General features: G+C 36.4%; 1 protein-coding gene across 3 annotated transcripts in view; it reads right to left on the reverse strand.

The window, feature by feature from the left end:
* Positions 1 to 13,568, reverse strand: part of Cdh12 (cadherin 12) — a 1,003,328-nt gene that overhangs the window by 48,403 nt on the left and 941,357 nt on the right. For all 3 annotated transcript variants that reach the window (XM_028868191.2, XM_028868192.2, XM_028868193.2), the window contains one exon: positions 9,790 to 9,977. In XM_028868191.2, coding sequence (XP_028724024.1) covers positions 9,790 to 9,977 — 188 coding nt within the window. The remainder of the gene's footprint in view (positions 1 to 9,789; positions 9,978 to 13,568) is intronic.

Genomic DNA, 13,568 nt, shown 5'->3' on the forward strand with positions numbered 1-13,568 from the left:
CATCAACACAATAAAGCAATCACTCTCACAAAAAATACATCCTGAATTAGGAAGATTCTGCCCTGCAGAATCAAACAAGTCTTAATAATCATTAGAATGGCATATTTTTGAGGAACTCATGATAAGAAGGTGTCATTATTTAAAATGGAACTGATCATTTGTGGACAAAGAGTTGGAAACAGATTTATAACAGACCGAGCTACGACAGAAAGACATTGGGAGCATAATTTTGCTGAGTAAGTTTACTACTCTGCCTGGACAATAAAGATAAGGCATTCAGAAAGAAGTTGGTTTTGAAAAGAAACACAGTTTCAAAGACTTAGTTTTATGGCCAGTAATCTCAGTCTTTGTCTGGAAAGACACATAAGAGACTGCATTTTTCATAATCACTGTGCAAGGACTCAAATTAACAATTCAATAAAATGTGATCAAGCACTTGATAAAGAATAGATATCTCAATATCAGGTGAGAATGTCCCTGTAAGGGAGAAATAGACTGATATTTGAACATTTGAAGTATAATTTTTCCTTTTAACAAAATTTACATGCATTTCAGCATAATATATGTATATTATGTACAATATATGTACAATAAAATTTTCAGAAAAAGTTATTTGTACATATGCATATATATACAGTTAAAAACAAAATTTTCAGGCAAAATATTTTCTAAATAAATTATGTAATTTAAGAAATACATATTCTAGGAAGCTTGATGCAACAATCTTAAATCAAAACTACTCATTAGATATTCCTTCATTTTTTTTCTATGAAAACATTTTTTACTAGATTCCACATTTATTACAATACTACCATATATCGGCAGTTTTAACAAATTAACTGAAAATTAATGGACACTAGTCCAATGACTGCAATTAATGACAATAATATTAAAATACATCAGTAGTTGACACAATGCAAACCAAATCAAAGACAGAATTGTGAGAGCCTTCTGTCCTTCTGTGTACAGATTTTAGTGAAAATTTTCCTAAAAATGACAAAAACTTTAATTAAATACTGTATGTTTTGAGTAAAACACATATATATCTTTTTTATATACAGTATAAATCATTTCCTAAAACAGACCTTCCTCATGGGACAGAATGTCTATTCTTTTTAAACTTATGATTTAAAGCAAGCTGCATATGTCTGAAACAAATTTATTCTTTGAACCACACAGTTTCCATTTGTTTACCAACTTATTTTTTAATATTTGCAAAATATAGCTAACTTTGTAGTTCATGTGATTAAAAACAAAAATCAATATGCCAAGAATGAGAACAGTAAACCAACATAAAATACTCTTTTAGCCAGTGGAAATTTAAAACCTTCTGTGTACTTCAGCGATATTTATTTGTTCATGGGGAAAAACTACAGATTGGTGAACTATGTTGGGGCACATCAAATATAACGGGAATCAACCATTTTAAATGTATGTACCACATGCATCATAGGAATTAGAATGAAGTGTTTGCATTTGGGGAAGAAAGAAAGAGGTAGGGAAAAGATTGATGAAGACATTCTTCCTGCAGGGCTTTCTTTGCAGAAAGAATGAGGTACAGAATTGCGATCACTCTGGTGTACTGAAATGTTACTTATCTGTGTCTGTTGAATATGCCAAAAATGGCAACAGAGGCTGTGCTGCTTCCTCTGTACTTTGCTGTGTTGAATGCTAGAAAACGACTCACACGGAATGTACAGATAGAGCTCCATACACTCACTTTTGGAGTAAAGAATAAAAAGGAAAAGTAAGGAGAAAGGCTTGGAGAAAAGCCAGCGCAAGGTAGAAATGAGGAACGATGCAGGCTGAGGTAAAAATACAGGCTGGATAGTGGAGTTTTAACCCTGACTCAGAAGAAACACCAGGCAAGCTAACGTCCTTCTGGCAAAGGCAGGTCCAGGGCACTGAAAGCAGCCTAAGAGATTTGCTAGATTCGTGCTTTAGGAAGTGGAAAAGAGAAAATATGAGTAGGAATACTTCTCTTGTGTTTGTGTTTATGATTACATTAGGCAGTTTCATAAATGCATGTATATCTGTGTGAAGATGTATGTGCATGTATTTATACGTGAAAATGAAGGACAGAGGTCCATGGAAGATGTCTTCCTTTGTTGCTTTCCATCTTATTTTTGGAGGCAGGTTCTATCCCTGAAATTGGAACTCACTAATTTAACTAGACTTGACTGGCCATTGAACACAAGAATCCTCCTGTAACCACCTATATAGGATTAGCGTTAGTCTCATTTGCAAGCCGGACATGCATCTGAACCCAGGACCTCATGCTTAAACGAAAAATACTTTATGTACTTGTCAGAAAGTCATATCCCCAACTCCAAACATAAAAAAATTTCTATAGAGAGCAGAGTTGGAATATATGCATTGCTATACTTTTGAATTTTAAAGCAAAGTTAAAAAATTTTAAATCTAAGAGATAGTACATAAATCTACATTGAGTGTTTCAAACTTTTGGATAATTTAGAGTTGAGAATTCTTAGTAGTCTAGAAAATTGAATCAAGAATTTTTTTGTATATACACACATACATACACACACTCTCTTTCACACACACACTCAGAAAATATGTTTTGCATGTATATATGGCTGATTGCCACATGCATGTTGTGTCTGTGGAGGGTAGTGTATTGCACTGGATCACCTGGTATTGGACTTACGGAGAGCTGTGAACTGCCATATTCTTGCCAGCTCCTTTGGAAGAGGAGAGGGCACTTGTAACCATATAGTCATCCCTCCAATACAAATTAAAGTGTTTTTTTTCCCCTTAGGCAAAAGCAAATGCTTGTTAAAGAAGAAACATAATATTCATAGACACAAAGGTTACAGCATTTTTTCTTTAAAACTGGACATTACAGAGTAGATTAAAAAGAAAAAAACAAAACAACAACAACAAAAAACAGTGATTAGAGAAATGACAGATGTACAACTTTTGTCATATTCTTGTTTTCCTCCAAATTGACCACATGGTGGTGCTATACTACCAACTTACATGACACAGAATCTAAGTCTTCAATATCGATAAACAGAAGAAGAATTTGGAAAGTTACTGATTAATGAGCAAATACATAATATAAAGCCCCCAAAAGAACACATTAATACCAGCTTATAGTTCCCATAAACAGTAAATCATGAATATCCTATGCTGAAAATCATTCTTTGCATTTTTTCTTTCATTTTTCTTTATTAAGAAATTTTCTACTCACTCCACATTCTATCCACAGTTTCCCCCTCCTCCCTCCTTCCACCCTCCAGTCCTCTTTCCCAAGCCACCCCGCATCCCCACATCCCCCAAATCGAGGTCTCCCATGGGGAGTCAGCAGAGTCCAGCACACTGAGCCTAGGCAGGTCCAAGCCCCTTCCCACTGCACCAAGGCTGTACAAGGTGTCACACCACAGGCACCGGGTTACAGAAGCCTGCCCATAGACCAGGGACAGATTCCGATCCCCCTGCCTGGGTGCCCCCCAACAGTTCGAGCCTCTACATGAGTGGACTGGGTGTGTGTGGGGGGGGTGTCAGAGGGCGAGGAGTTGGGAATGAGAACATAGGGAAATGGAGGGTCAAGCTGGAACAGGGACAGAGTGGGAGGGCAGGGAGGAAGATATCATGATAGATGTGGACATCATGGGAATAGGAAGAGGGAGGGTGCTGGGGAGGCTCTCAGGAATCTACAAGGTTGACCCCACCTTGGTCTGCTGGCAGTGGTCCAGAGGGTGTCTGGACTGGTCTACTCTAGTGACCAGCCTAGCAAATAACCTAGCTGTCATCATAGAGCCTTTGTCCAGTGACTCATGGAGGCAGATACAAAGATCCACAGCCAGGCAAAAGGTTGAGCTCCAGGAATCTAGTTGATGAGAAAGAGGAGAAATACTGCAGGCAAGAGACATTGAGATCATGATGGGAGGACGAGCAGAGATGACTGGCCACACTAGTGGAAGCCCATGAACTGTGGACTGGTGGCTGTGGAGCCCCCATGGGACAGGACTAAGCCCTCTGCTTTGCATTTAATGCCATCTATAGTTTACATAAATGTCAAGCAAAATAGTAAGACAATAGCATAACAATTATAATTTTTTCTATTTGTAGAGTCACTTATTTTATACTAAATAATAACATTTTAATTCTCTACTTAACAAAGATGCATGATCACTTATTAGTTGGTAAAGGGTACTTTATTGAAATAATACAGAATTATGGTGGAATTATATAGAATATTAAATCAGAAATCTAAATATTCACTCTACTATTATAATTATACAAACAAGATAAAAATAATTTTTCATGAATAAATTTGTAGTTTCTGTCTTGAAAAGATTTAACTCAGTTTAGTTTCTATTTGTATAGATATTAAATAAATACACACCTTATTTTCATTTATCCATCAGTAATAAAACATAATTCATGTAGCATTAAACTGTCATTATTTTCTTACTGTAAATGTGGCCCACCTCTCAATTTTTATAAGAGAATAAAGTTTATGACATTTTTATTCTTGCTTTGCTATCATTCCTCTTGCTATGTATCTCAACAATGTATAAGAGGGTTTTGATATTTTTATTCTTAGCTCAGTACAATATGATATGAGTCAAGTTAGTGTCCTTATTTTGTTTTACTTTTTATCAATATCATGCGCCTTGGAGAGATTTGTAAAGTTTCATGGTGTTACTCTGGATTTAAGCTGACAGAGAAATGACATTCTGTCTGAGTCTTCATAAAATGAATCAAAGTTGAGTTTTAAAATAAAATAAATAAAAATGCCCTTCTTCATTCTTCTCAGCTCATATAAAACCTGAGCATCATATTCATCTACTTACATCCCTTCCTCTCAGAGGAGAAGACGGAAATGAAAGTAGTAAATAGGAAGCAAGGGTGAGATAAAAGATAAAACAAAAATGAAAACGTGCACCTCACAGCACAGACATTCTAAAGCCTAAAGTGATATTTTACAAAAAGAAAAGAATTGTAAAATTCAAAGAAATTCATGCTTTATTCCTTACTTGCATCTCAGAATCTTTTAGTCCAAAATTAAAGTAGTTTCTTTAAAAGTAGTGCATATTCATTTCTCAAATAGAGTTTTTACCTTCTAAATGGATTCAGTGTATGTAAAGTGTGACTCTTCTATGAATTTTATTTTTCACTGAAATCTTTACATTGGTTTTCCATGCTAAGATTGCAAAGGGAAACATTCTAACCAATTTTACGACATAATACAATTTGAAATTTGCATAGACTTCTATTTTGGTCTATATTTTCATTTAAGCACTCCTAATCACGACTTTAAAGTAGTTGCTTACTAATATATTGATTATATGTTTCAAAATTCTATTTTTTCGGAGATTGATACTGTCCTTAAAAAATTAATGCTTTTTTTTTTTGTTTTTGTTATTGTTGATGTTGGGTTTCTTGTTTGTTTCTTTGTTTCTGTTTTTGTTTTTGAACAATGAAGAAATACTCCATTGTAAGAAAAAATATTACATTTTCTTTATCTATACTTCAGCTGAAAGACAACAGAAAAAAAAGACATAATGAAATTTGTAGGCAAATGGGTGAAACTATAAAGAAAACCAACCTGAGTGAGGTAACCCAGACCCAGAAAGACAAGCATGGTATGTACTCACTTATAAATGTATATTAGTTGTTGAGTGAAGGATAAATCATGCTACAATTCACAGACCTAGAGAGACTAAGTAACAAAATGGGCTGGGCGGGGGGCACCAGGATCTGCCAGGGAAGGGGAAATAGAATAGACTTTGTGGGTTGACTGGGGGAGGGTAGGGTTAGGAAGAGGAGGAAATCAGGGAAGGGGTCAGAGAGATGGAGGGAGAGTACTAAAAGAGATTATTGGATATGGGGGCATTAGGGGTGAGGTAGAAACCTAGTGCAATGGAAACACCCTGGATATCTACAAGGGTTACCCTAGCAGAGATGTCTAGAAATGAGGGATACAGCACCTGAACTGGCCATCATCTCTAACCAAGCAAGGCTTCCAGTGGAGGGACTTGTTGGAATAGGTATGGACTTGTAGGTTTCCAATGCAAGCACATAAGGGTCCTTTTATTCAGGTTCAACCTGGGCCACCACACGGCACATGGGAGGAAATGTGGTGGCTGGCGGCCACAAGCCCAGGTATAGAGAGTTTTTATAGGGAAACACCACAAGCTGGGAATTGGCAACTTGGGGTTGGGTAGAAGGGACATGGGGCACAACCTGCTGAACTTAATTATCTGGAATGCTCAGCAGGATTATCTAGATATCTTTAAGGGCCATAAGCCACAGACAAGATGTCTGCAGGAGGATACTGCTCTGTATCTGTTCGAGTTGTCATGGCACATTCCCAAGGTCCTTCCTGGAACTAAGAACAGCAGGTAGTCTGAGATGGTGGCCCTTTCACTAAAATGGAGCCTGTAAAGTTAAGTCTAGACCTTCACAGTATGTTTTTCTGTATGCTATGCATTTCTTGTGCTCTTTCATTTCTTTCTTTTACTTTTGTTTGTTAGTTTGTTCATTTTGTTGTCCTCTTTTGTTTGTCTTTTTTTATTTGCCTATCTGTTTTTTTAAGAGAGAAATAAGGTGTAGAGTTGGAAGTGTGAGGAAGTTAGGAGAATCTGGGAAAACATGGAGAGGAAGCCCTGATCAGAATATATTGTATGCATACAATTTACTTTCAATAAAAATTATTTATATAACTCCAATATCTCTTCAGTATCGGCTTCTATAAAATAAAAAAAAAAATCACACACTTCCGACTTATGATAGCACAGGATGAACATCATTTTTCAAAATAGAACAACTAGGTAATTGTAACGAATAATCATTCAAAAGTGAAATAAAAATCCAGAGGGGAGAATATCAAATCTAAATGCTGCTAAGTGTCCATCAACTGGAACTTATAACGTAATGCTAGACTTCAGAGCTTAGGCAGTACCATCCTTCCATCCCTCCACTCTTACACCTGAAGCACACACAGCTTTCTTAGATATAGGCTTGCTGCACTGAATACCTGCAACCCAGCTTGGTGAACCCTCTACAGCCTGACATCTCATATTTTGATCCCTCCACTGCAGTTGAGACTTTATCTTCATAGCCACATTTAATGGATGCATAGCTGCTTTTGTTGGCTCATTTTATGTCAACTTGACAAAAGATATCTGAAGAGAGGAAACCTCAGTTGAGGAAAATGCCTCCATAATATCCAGCTTTAGGTCACTTTCTTAATTAGTGACTGATGGGGAAGAGCCCAGCCCATTGCTGTATGGTGCCATCCCTCAGTGGGTGGTCCTAAGTCCAGTAAATAACAGGCTGAGCAAGCCATGATGAATAAACCTGCCAGCAGGACCCCTCCATGGCCTCTGCATCAGCTCCTGCCTGTTGAGTTCCTGTCCTGACTTTCTTCAATGATAAACAGTGATGTGGAAGCATAAGTCAAATAAACTCTTTCCACCCCAACTTGCTTTTAGTCATGGCGTTTCAGTTTCATCACCACAACAAAAACCCAAAGACAGTGCCTTTCCATGGGGACTCCCACTTGGCCACACAGTACCTAGCCTCATCTGCTCTCTCTACAACCTTTGGCTTTGTTAGGATTTTTTATTACTTTGAAGAAACACCATGAGCAAGGCAACTCATAAAGAAAACATTTAATTGGGGTTGCTTGCTACAGTTTCACAGGTTCACTCCATTGTCATCATAAGGGGGACCATGACAGCTTGCAGGCAGATGAGGTACTGGAGCTGAGAGTGCTACATCTTGCAGGCAACAGGAAGTAGACTGAGACATTGGTTGGTATTCTGAGCATAGGAAAACTCAAAGCGCATGCCCCCAACATGATACACTTCCTCTAGAAAGACCTTACCCTCTCCAACAAAGCCACAGCTCCTAATAGTGCCACTCCCCATGAGATTATGGGAGCAATTACATTAAAACCAACACACCCCTTAAACTTGCTTCTTTCCCTTTAAAATAAGTACTATGTGGATGGTGTGTCACATTCTCTTGCCAGATGTAGACCATACCCATTAGTCTGTAGCTGCATTAGCTTGTGAGTGCAGACCCAAAGGAAGCACATTACTACTGCCCAGTGCAGAACACCACTCTTCTCTTTAATGAAGCTAATAACCTTAACAATTACAAATGCTTTACTGGCTTCACTCTCCTTTCCCAGTCTTTAAGCTTGCCTACTCCCCCTTCCATCCTCAAACACATAAGTCCTTTATCTTTACATTCATCTTAATTCAAATTTGCAGAATAAGGAAGAATGAAGCCAGATTCCTGATCAAATTATCACACAAATCACCCCTTGTTCAGTTTGTGACACAGTTCACTTACCTCTCTGAAACCTCATAAGCCAGGCTTCTCTCAGCATTTGTCTCTTTCAGAGTTTGATTAGAACAGCAATTTTGAATCTGCTTATAGCATTCAATGGCCTTTCTCTCCCAAATATCCAAACATTTCAACATTCCTCTGACAAAATAATTCTAACATACTGATCTTTACATATTTTGGTTCATCACATCAATAATCTTCTTCTCCATACCAATTTCTTTCTTACTTATGCTTCCATAACTTAGTTAAGTTTCCATATGTTGATTGGTTATGTTAAAAATTCCCATAACAGAAACCAACTTAATAGAGAAGCCCTTTACTTGGCTCATAATTCCAGGTTATGTCCATTTTTCAAGGAAGTCAAGACAGCACATGTTTGAAGCAACTAGTCACAAGTATCCACAGTCAGGAGCAGAAGTGAGTAGTTAAAAGCATATACTAACATATACTAGTCTCAAACTGCTTTCTATAAACTTGTCCAATCTAAAATCTGCTGCCTATGGAAGAGTACTGTACATACTTAGCCAGTCTTCACATATCAATTAACATACTCACAAAAATCCCCTACAGACATACCCAGAGATTAACCTAGAGGACCCCTCACTGAGAATGCCTTCCCAAGTGGTTCTGTATTATGTCAAGTTGACAAAACTAAACATCTCACCCCCTGAGGATGCTGTTGTCTGCCAACTCCATCACCCCTCCTCTCTGTCTGCCTCCCTGTTCTTTCTCTGTTTCTCTGCTGTTTGCTTTCCACTCCCGTTCTATATTTATCTTTCTCTCAAACATCTTTCTTTGGACATTACTATTTATAGATTCCCTCCTCCCTTTCTATTGCTTCCACTAAACCTTATCTTTACATTTATTTTCATTCAGATTCTTAGAACATGGGCAGCACGAAACCAGATTCCTGATCAAAATATAACACAAATCACTCCTTGTGTAATTCTAGACACAGTTCACACTCCCTACTGAAACCTCGTAAGCCAGTTCTTAACTGTCCATGCTCACCTCAATGTTCTTCTCCTTCAAGCTTTAACTAGAGCAACAATTTAAACCATGCTTACTGTATTCAATAGCTTCGTATCCTAAATCTTGTCTACCCAAGCTGGTATTCTCTTAAAATGACATCAATGCTTATGTATAATGTGAATTACATATGTTTATTTTCTGAGTATTCACAATTTGATAATTTCAACTATGTTAGTGTAAGCAACTTTCTCTATACTTCATTCAAAAATTAATCTTAACATTATGAAGAAATTTGAAATGTCACTTGGCCCAACTAAGGGGTCTTAATGTCATACTGAAAATATACACCTGTAAGCATAGAAATACATTGTGTGAGCTTTTATTACATAAGTAAAGTATTACTAGGTAAAGAAAAAATAGCTATCACTTTACCTGCTTTTGCTTTCATTTATAGGTTGTCAACAGTCCAAAAATTAGTCTATATACCTTTTTCAATTTGATGATTCCTTCTTGTGTATCCTCATCTGTAACAATGTCAAACAAATTTCCCCCATCTCCTGGGACAATGTTGTATTCAATTTCTGCATTTTTTCCAAAATCTGGGTCTACTGCTCTTATCCGTCCAATTGCTGAGCCAATAGGAGAAGACTCGGGGACTTTCAGGTGGAAGATACCTAATAAGAGACACATAATTTATAAGGTCAGAAGAATCAGTAAAATGTATAATGAGATTTCTCTGCTTTAAAATATAGATATAAATACTAAATCAAACTAATATCTTTGTAATGCAAAGTCAAAGACAATTTATTGACAGCTTAAAGGCTATGATTATATGTAATTGCTTCACTATATATTTCGGAAGTTCCTGATATAGAGGTTTAACTGAGCATGATCAGTAATGGAGGATGATAAATCACAATCACTTTGAGAAAATAGTCATATACCAATTGTATCTAAGTGGATTAAATATTAAAAATGATCTTAGCATTCCTAATCAATATCAATATGAGTAATCAATATCAATAAAATAATGTAGGATGCAAAACAAAAAGAAACATTAGATAAACACTTCATAGATAAATAAGTAAGTGGGGTAGTTATTAAAAATATCTATATGTAGATACTTTTAGTGGTTAAGCTTATCTTTTAAAGAATAATATATTCAGTAATTGTAAGCCAAGATAAATGTTCTGTAATGATACATATATAGAGAGTCCCAAAATTCCAATTCATGGTAAAGTTAAATGCAGAGTAATATATTGTAATTTAAGTACATTTTAATATTTATTAAGTTGGCATCCTAGAAAACACTTTTATATATTATCTAAACCATGATATAAATTTGATACCCCAATTACTTTCAGTATTAAAAAAAATGAAAAAATCGAAATTTCTACCACCAGGTGGAGCACTTATATTACTGAGAAATTCATCTTGAATATGAAAATATTGTTAAGATCTACAATATGATGTTAAGACTCTGAAAACTAGTACTCTATATACAAATTTTGACAAGTTAAAGAGTCTGGATTTTCAAATTGAAGTATGTCACTAACACAGCATAGCCTTTATTTTACTGACGTTTTTTGTATGGCCTCAAAAACCTGTGTTAATGTGTTAGTCTATGTTCTGCTGTCACAGTTAGGAAAGGACAAGCATGGAAGGGCAAAATAAAACTCAAAAGTCAAAGTCTCCATTTTGTTATTGGTATTCCAATTTCAAATTTCATTACTGGGCTTTGAACAGCTCTTTTCTATGAAAGAAACTGTCAACTGTTATGGATTTTGTTTTGAATTTCTAGTTGCATCAGTTAAAATTAAGCTAGGAAGATAATCAGCATGTTCCTTGTATGATGACATTCATTTAGTAAATCACATATTAGGACACATGAATGAACCTTGTGAAATTTCAGTTATTTTCTTTTTTACTCCCTATTATGTGTAGATATCTACAAGTTTTCAAGTTTTTTGAGCTTCAAAACTTGGTAATATTCCCAATCAAGATGCTTGCCTTTTGCCTTTTAAAATTATGCTTGTATCCAGTGGACATTTTTACAATAGAATATTTATTTGACTTCAAGTGGTTAAACATCTACCTACTATAAAATATATCTCTGTCACACATTATGATTTATTTATCAAATTACAAAAACTTAGAAAAGAGTTGGGAATTAAGGCAAATAGGAAAAAAAAAAGGGCCCACTTGACAGAGGGTGGTGGTTTCCATTGTGTTCCTGCAGGACAAGATAAAAGCAGATACTCAAGTACAATCATATTTTTCTAGGCAGAAGTGTGTAACAGAGGGCCATCTGTCTTTGATCATCTACTTTCTTAATGAAAATGAGGACATGACCATTACTAGTTGTGGTTAAGAGGAAGGTTTTGCCGTAGGTAGGAAGGAAACATTTGGAGACATCTGGAAGAGTCCAGACTGAACTGAGCCATGGAAGGAGAGAGGACAGGGGTGGGGGTACAGGAGAAAGGAAGAGAAAAAGTGGTTGGCAAGCTTAACAGGAAAGGAGACATGGACCAAGAGGACAAGAAGCCAAGAGTGTGGAGTCAAAGTAGCTGAATTTATATAGGATCAGAAACAGGAGGAAAAGAAGGGAGGCCCATCCCCTGAACTGTAGAGGTTTAGGGTAGGGGGCAAGGTGAGAGGTGCTTGGAAGGGTCACAGGTTATAGGTGATGCTGGGAGAGCTGGCCAGAGTCCTCTTTGATATGTTAAATAGGCACCTCAGTTAGCCAACTGTCCTGGGGTTGCCTTTAGACTCCAAAGGGAAAGTTCATTTTCTTTTTCCTTCTTTCTTTTCTTCCTCTCTTTTTCTTTCTTTCTTTCTTTCTTTCTTTCTTTCTTTCTTTCTTTCTCTCTCTCTCTCTCTCTCTCTCTCTCTCTCTCTCTCTCTCTCTCTTTCTTTCTTTCTCTCTCTCTTCCTTTCTTGTTTTTTTTTAAACTGTTTATTGATTCTTTGTGGATTTCATATCATGCATCCCAATCCCACTCACCTCCTGTCCCTCGGTTTATGCCCTCTGCTCTTGCAATCTTCCCCAAAACAATACAAAGTTTAAAAATAAAACCAAAAAAAAAAGAAAAAGAAAGAAAGAAAACAATTCTTTCTTAACTCTTAGCATATACTAACATTTTACTGAGGAATACTTGCGATTCTGGCAAGTACAAATTACTCGAATTTTCATTAATGTGGAAAGATGCTATAAACCATAGTTATTTAAGGCACACTAAATAAATTTCTCATAGGGAAAAAAAGCCACAAAGCAAAGGTAAAGCAAAGAGTATATGTTATTTTTTCTTCCTTTCATTTTTAATATGAAATAGAAACAATTATAGCACTATTTATGTCATGTGCCTGTCTGAGTAACTGTAATTGACATAAAGAATCTGAAGATACATCAAGTCCTGTGAATTGATGAGCATCGATGTACTGCAACATCATGACCCATCAGTAGTATTGAGAATGATATTAAGGATTTCCTGATAAGACAAAGAAATGGAGGTGTGTGCTGAACAGCCTCCTATAAATCCTCCTCTGTTCAGACATAGAAAATTTATTGCTAAATGTACCAAAGAAATGGCTGACAGTCAATCTGAGAGCAACAGGAAGCTGTAGATTTCACTGGAGACTGTGACTAACAGTGAGGACACAGTGCATCTGCTGGAGGGCAGGGCAATGCATTGATGAGACTTGGAAGACCGTGGAATATTTCTGCTTCCGTTTTCCCATCCATTCATGGAAAGTCTAATCAAATTATAGATTAAGTTCATGGCACAGCTTTTGATTTGAAGAGTTAAAATCAATTTTTAAAGTAACTATTAAGGGAAATAATATAGTCTGAAGTCATCTCTCAGGGATTATAGTTAGTGAAGTTGAATTGTCAGAATTGAGACTTCTCACTGTGTGTTTGCGTGAGGGTGTTTTAAATTCTGAAAGGTAATCTAAAGGCCATCAGGAAACTCAGACTACAGATGAAATGGCCTCCTTTACAAGGCAATCTGCTGAGATATGAATTTCCTGTTCTATAGAAGACCAGTTTATGAGGCCAATAACAGTAAATGTGAAGACAGCTATTCTTTGTAGCACTTTATCAATATAAGCTATGTTGTGAGGGCAGTTCTTTCTGAAGACTGTCAACACTGGTATGTCCAAAATTCAATTATTATCTAATGGCTCTGGAAAATTTATGATGAATTGGAAAAGGCTCACTTTTCACCAACGATTGGCTTGATACTACGCCCTCAGTAGGCACACTT

The sequence above is a fragment of the Peromyscus leucopus genome, chromosome 11 (assembly GCF_004664715.2).
Source record: "Peromyscus leucopus breed LL Stock chromosome 11, UCI_PerLeu_2.1, whole genome shotgun sequence".
In the NCBI taxonomy this organism is placed as follows: domain Eukaryota; kingdom Metazoa; phylum Chordata; class Mammalia; order Rodentia; family Cricetidae; genus Peromyscus; species Peromyscus leucopus.